This window comes from Gadus morhua, chromosome 4 (genome assembly GCF_902167405.1).
Source record: "Gadus morhua chromosome 4, gadMor3.0, whole genome shotgun sequence".
NCBI classification, from domain to species: Eukaryota; Metazoa; Chordata; class Actinopteri; order Gadiformes; family Gadidae; genus Gadus; species Gadus morhua.
The window spans coordinates 13786962-13793616 of NC_044051.1; the positions used below are offsets into that span (position 1 = coordinate 13786962).

The following is a 6655-nucleotide window of genomic DNA, read 5'->3' on the forward strand; positions in this document are numbered from 1 at the left end:
TCCAGACACACACACACACACACACACACACACACACACACACACACACACACACACACACACACACGCTCTGATTTACTGCAGTGTCATAAATGCTAATTTATGTAGAGTAAGCACAAGTAACAAAGAAATAACTTTTATGTTTTATTGTCATCGTTCAGTTACAATTTAGGCCACCACTCTTTTGTTAAGACGTTAACAATTGTAAAGTGTGTATAGTTGGCCTATTAGGTTTCTAACATGTTATTTTCTTGAAAACATTGGTCATTTAAATATTGGCTAGATAAGTTCATAAATTCATTATTATTTTTTTTTTTATTATTATTATTTATTATTTTATTATTTTATTTATAACAAAAGGCAAATTAAATGTTCTAAAGTTAAACCTTTAGACGCATTATAAGTAAAGAATTTGTTCAGAATTCTTTTTTTTTCAATATTCATCTTGTCATCATTAAATTTCTAAAGTGAAACCTTTAGAGAATTAAGACAATTCTGGAAAGTGGGAAACATTCGGCCATTCGGCAAGAGAGCGTCTTTAGAAAGTCTTTTCCTATCGACGTCTCCTTCTCAGCACCGCTTCTTCTCCTATGCTGCGGCTGCTTCAACTCGCGACGTCGCGATCCGCGTGGAACCGCAGAATGCACGACTCGCTTCTCCTTTCTCTCCAAACCTCATCCGCACAAAGAATGAGGGTCGTTGTGTCGCTCTCGAGGCATGCCGGACCTCATTCACATAAAGAATGAGAGTCATCTTGGCATGGACGGGACGAGAGACGACGGGCACGGGACTTATGGGCCCTCGGGGGGGCCCGGCGCCGCGCTATACCTTGACGGGTTTCTCCTCAGGAGTATCCAGTCGTAGGTGGGTAGAAACGTGTTCATCCTGTTCATAAGGATGAGTATTCCCGTTTTAATGAAGGCTTCTCGGCAGCAAGCCAGATCAGCGCTCGAAGAGAGCGACCTCCGGCAGCCAGTCGTTCTGCCCGCGGCTCTCCTGGCAGAACAGGTGCAGCTTCTCCAGAGACGGGTCCTCCCATGAGCCGTCGGTGGGGTTCTAATGGAGGAGGAAGCAACGGGGAGGGTTAGTCACATGACACTCAGGAAAGGTTGAATGAATGCAGTCAGGTGCTGGTCCTGGAGAACACATTGTGTGGGGAGGAAGGGGGGGGGGGCGTACCGTGATGAGGAGGCAGTGGGCGTCTTCAAACTGTCCGGCCTTGTCGCCCACGATCTCGGCAAGGCGCTGCACGTTGCTGACCCGAACGATGCTTATCTCGTTGTCAAAGCAGAAAGACTGGATGAGGGTGAAGTGGATCTGCAGAGCGATGTCGCACTCAAAGTCCTCGTCCACGGCCAGCACGCAGAAGGACACGCTGTCTGGATCACTGTGCATAAAAAGAAAAACATAGAATTTAGCATCCAGAAATATACACAAACACACAATGAAAACAAGTTGATGTGTGGTGGCAATGCTGTCACTACGGTAGGACCGTGTACTTACAGGTTCATTATCTTAGCGGACTCGTACACGCCCACGGTCAGGCAGTCGTTGTCCTGGGCGGACAGCAAAACCTCCTCCAGACACGCGCCGTGGCACTGGGCCGCGCGCTCCACGGAGGCCTGCTCGGTGATCACTTCCTCAAGAGTCATGGTGATGAAGATGCTCAAAGGTAGTCCTCGAAAGATGAGTGAAAGTTTGAGTGAGTTTCTGAGTGTCGTCGGAGAAGATGTATCCGAAAAAGCAGAGTGACTTGAATCCTCGCAAGACGCCCTATTTATACTCTCGAGCTCGTGCGGCCCCTGAAAGGTCTGCGCTGTGATTGGCTGGTGAGGGTGGTGTGTGTGTGTATTGGTATGCTAATGCTATTGTCACACAGTGGCTCGTGGCAGATTGATAGGGATGGGGTCACTGCGCCACGTTCGGGCTCCGAGCTTTTTTTGTGTGGCTGTGTAAACTTTGTATTTAAACTTAGTACGGTAATGTTCATCTCTGCTGTTTAGATTAGAAACATAGCAGTGTAAAAAATGCGTACTGCAAATAGCTACATTTTGCACCAAATAAACTAGACTTTTATAGGATTTGTAATGTGCATTTCTACTGTTTGTTTTGGTTAAGAGGGTGTGTGTGGGGGTGTCATAGTTGTGTTATAATAACAACTAAACATACTTATCACAAATATCTGAGACGAGATGCATGCATTTAATCGCATGAATCGCATAACATATTGTGTGATTATACGAAATCTACGAAATATAACGAAGAATAGGTTTTGGTGAAAGTGAGTGTAGTCGCACTATTGGAAAGTGTGCAAAAGCTGACCCTTACACCCCTCCCCTCCACCCCCCCCCCCCCCTCGGCTCGAGCCACAGAGGCAGGTGTGCGCTGCCATCTGTAGCACCAGAGGCTGGCTCCAAAACGCGCTCCATTGTGCGCGCAGAAGCCTCTATTATCAGATCGGCCATACAAATGCAAATGAGCAGCGCGTGCCAGAATCCCGGGCGTGCGCACCGCACCACCTCCAGTCTAGACCACGTGACCATCAGCTGTCGTGATCAGAAACTAGTTGGTAACTCTCGAGATCGGAGGAAAGTCGTGTATCGAGTTTGATTACGCAGATAGAAACACTCCGGTTAACACTCATTTTGAAATTCTTTCTTCTAGGTGATAAAGACTAATTTCCCTATCAGCACAGCCCACATTGGTTTAGCCATACTAAAGTTTGAAACGTTATAATAAACTCTTGGGAAAAAAAGCAATTATTTTCCTTTCATGAGTAGGCTATTACGCATTGCTTTTACGCACAGACCTTTAAACTACATTTAATGAAATGCACTTGTTCTCTGCGTTTTCCAGTACCAATAAGCTCTTACAATAACCTCTTGGAATAATTCAATTTTGCAGGTTATATTTTTATTTAGAGAACAGCGTAGAAGCCTACTTGTGCAGCCAGCCTTCTGCTGCGTAATTAAAGTAGGCGAAACAGGTCGGCGGTGATTGATTCAGCACTATTGTTCCGTGGTTTGCAGGGCAGCAGATGGAGTACTGTCGCTATGACTACTACCCACACACACACACACACACACACACACACACACACACACACACACACACACACACACACACACACACACACACACACACACACACACACACACACACACACACACACACACACACACACACACACACACACACACACACACACACACACACCCTTACTGGGGTCAACCGCGACCCCGGGGCACCCTGCTCCATTGTGTGCGAGTCTCCACATTCAGACTTCAGTGTTCTGAGTTTTGAATGCGAAATAAAAAGGTGTTTATTCTTTAAACTCATCGCTAAGCATCAACGTTAGGCGACACTTCTTATCTTAAAAAATAAACACAGACTAGTGCATAATTGCATGATTAGATGTATATCACTTGTAGTGTGAGTTGTTAACACATGCAGGACCATTTGAGGTGTGTTTTGTTTCACAATAACAGCTGATCACTTCGGAGATAAGGCTGCCGGAACACAGCCAACCGCAGCGGGTTTATTTTTCAGTGAATATTTATCAACAGTATAACTTTCATCGTTCTTCTGGTAACTGTTTGCACACCATGTCGGCATGCCTCAGGCTATCGCAGTTATGTTCCAGTCCAACAGAAGCTCCGTTTGTAGCGCTGGGTCGCCCCAGCCAGGCATCAGGGCGGTCGCGTGCAAGCCGACACCGACCTTTTGTTCACGCGCCACATCTGCCGGACGGAGCCCCTCCCCGGCGGCGCGCGACAGGTGTTGCAGCAGGCCCGGGCTGATCTATGGGCCCCTAAACATCACATTTGGCAAAGGCATTAATCCTCTTAAGGCACGGGCGAAATGTCCTCCCCCAAAAAACGAAGTTTCTAAATACAGAGTGAACGTTTACTTCATTTGGTGAAAATGAAGTATTCTTGCATGCAGATGTATCTCTTTAAGTAATCACATATTGCAGACATTAGCCTACTCTCCGTCATTAAATCTTATTTTGATGTGATTTGTTTGAGGATTTCATTGGCTTGTTCGTCGTCATGCTCTGTGCAATGATGGAGCAATTCACCAAGGCATATAGCATACTTGTCTTTGAGCAAAATAAAGAAGTAGTAAATAGTAAATGCAAACAATCGTGACCTGCGGCAATTCAGCCCAGCAGGTGATCGTGCTATTGGACCCTTACCTCCTCTCCCCCCACCCGGACACTGCAGACAGATGGGTTGCTATGGCGAGAGATGCAGACACAGAGATTAAAGCCACAGTCATCTCCAGATGCCACGCGCCTTCAGTCAGGCCTTGCTCCACGCATGCAAAATAGTGAACAGCGGCGCGTGCCGCGTCTCCTCCAATGCACGACATTCAAGGCAGAAAAAAATATTTCAGCTTCTTGTTCAAACTATTTCGAAAATAAACTTCAAATTGGATAACTTTGCTTCTACTAACAACAACAAAAAACTTTTTCTTATTTGTTTGCTTGATTTTTCTGTCATTACATCGTGTGTATTATTGAGAGGATTTTGAGACATAAGTGCAGAAAAATCTCTATTAAGTTCTGCAAGTGTAAAAGGGTAATAATTTAATTTCTGTAGGTCTGGTTTTGTTTTAAATCTGAAGCGTAAAAGCTAAATTGACGGAAGTGATAGCCCACGTCAATTCATTCTTGACTCTCGAATGCGACACGAGTCTAAAAGTTGCATGTGATTAAATTATCGCCATTAATGTGTGGGCTTGAATGAAGGTCACATTTGATCCATTCAATCCAAATCCAAACCGTGCCCCAGCCCTTTCTCCCAAACTTCTCTCTATAGGCACGCGTCTGTTGGCAGCCATTGTCCCAACAGCCAATCACAGAGCTCGCGCGTGCCGGGGTCCCGCTATAAATAGAGAGGAGCTCTTGGCAGAGGCACTCTTCTCGAATCCCTTTTCACACCAACCACCAACCCAGATCAATATCTTTGAATCCAAGATGGAGTCTACTGGCAAAGCCCTGAAGGAAGCTCTTGTCTCTGCTCAAAGCGAAGAGCGTCTGACCATTGGAGTCTATGAGAGTGCCATGATCATGAATGAGTAAGTATTCAATAATAATGCAAACAAACAAAAAATACCTGCAGATTTTCCTCAGTGAACCGATACAACTGCGAGAAAATCAACATGGTGACTGACTGTTTGTTTTCCCTTTTTTTGAACAGTGATCCGGACAGCGTGTCCTTCTGCGTGCTGGCCGTGGACGAGGACTTTGAGTGCGACATCGCTCTGCAGATCCACTTCACCCTCATCCAGTCCTTCTGCTTCGACAACGAGATAAGCATCGTGCGCGTGAGCAGCATGCAGCGCCTGGCCCAGATCGTGGGCGACGAGGCCGGACAGTTCAAAGACGCCCACTGCCTCCTCATCACGGTACGTCCCCCCCCCCCCCCCCCCCCCACCTGCATCCCACACACACACACTGTGTTCTCCAGGACCAGCACCTGACTGCATTGATCCGACCTTATCCTGAGTGTCATGTGACTAACCCTCCCCGTTGCTTCCTCCTCCATCAGAACCCCGCCGACGGCTCATGGGAGGACCCGTCTCTGGAGAAGCTGCACCTGTTCTGCCAGGAGAGCCGCGGGCAGAACGACTGGCTGCCGGAGGTCGCTCTCTTCGAGCGCTGATCTGGCTTGCTGCCGAGAAGCCTTCATTAAAACGGGAATACTCATCCTTATGAACAGGATGAACACGTTTCTACCCACCTACGACCGGATACTCCTGAGGAGAAACCCGTCAAGGTATAGCGCGGCGCCGGGCCCCCCCGAGGGCCCATAAGTCCCGTGCCCGTCGTCTCTCGTCCCGTCCATGCCAAGATGACTCTCATTCTTTATGTGAATGAGGTCCGGCATGCCTCGAGAGCGACACAACGACCCTCATTCTTTGTGCGGATGAGGTTTGGAGAGAAAGGAGAAGCGAGTCGTGCATTCTGCGGTTCCACGCGGATCGCGACGTCGCGAGTTGAAGCAGCCGCAGCATAGGAGAAGAAGCGGTGCTGAGAAGGAGACGTCGATAGGAAAAGACTTTCTAAAGACGCTCTCTTGCCGAATGGCCGAATGTTTCCCACTTTCCAGAATTGTCTTAATTCTCTAAAGGTTTCACTTTAGAATGATGACAACAGAAGTTATGACCAATGTGTTGAACCACTCTTTTTGGTGTGACCTAAAGGTTTCACTTTAGGATTGTCACACTGTCAAAAGATTGCAAGATATATTACGTAAAACAAAAAAGAAAATAAGAAAAATTGTGTTCCACATGTCTTGAAAAACAGTGCAAAGAAAGTGAGCCACTATACTGAACTGAAATGCACTCTTGTGCTTAGAAAATTTCAATGCATTTTATCTTTTGTACTTTGAAGTGAAAATAAAACAAATTCATAAAATAATAATAATGCATTGTATGATAACTCCTTTCCAGCCCTGGTTAATATAGACTAGATTACCATAGCTGGTTTACATGGAGACGCATTCCCAACTAAAGAAGGCAACTGTCTTTTGAACAAAACACACCATTTTAATCCTAAAGTCCATCAATGCACTTTAGCAAGAATCGTAAAGAGCTTTGAGCAGAACGCAAATGAATAGCATCTATTTCCCCCTTCAACCACTATATT

The 6655-nt window shown here is 46.3% G+C and overlaps 2 protein-coding genes across 2 annotated transcripts; one reads left to right on the forward strand and one right to left on the reverse strand.

Annotated features, from left to right (window-relative positions):
• Positions 1-131: 131 nt before the first annotated feature.
• On the reverse strand, positions 132-1738 carry gadd45gb.1 (growth arrest and DNA-damage-inducible, gamma b, tandem duplicate 1). Its single transcript, XM_030353017.1, has 3 exons — positions 1504-1738; positions 1180-1387; positions 132-1056 (listed from the first exon to the last, which is right to left on the reverse strand). The coding sequence occupies exons 1-3, from the start codon at positions 1650-1652 to the stop codon at positions 943-945; spliced, it is 471 nt and encodes a 156-aa protein (XP_030208877.1). The 5' UTR covers positions 1653-1738; the 3' UTR covers positions 132-942.
• Positions 1739-4768: 3030 nt separating this feature from the next.
• On the forward strand, positions 4769-6272 carry LOC115542149 (growth arrest and DNA damage-inducible protein GADD45 gamma). Its single transcript, XM_030354293.1, has 3 exons — positions 4769-5082; positions 5205-5412; positions 5556-6272. Exons 1-3 carry the CDS (start codon positions 4982-4984, stop codon positions 5667-5669), a joined length of 423 nt encoding a protein of 140 aa, XP_030210153.1. The 5' UTR covers positions 4769-4981; the 3' UTR covers positions 5670-6272.
• Positions 6273-6655: the final 383 nt, after the last annotated feature.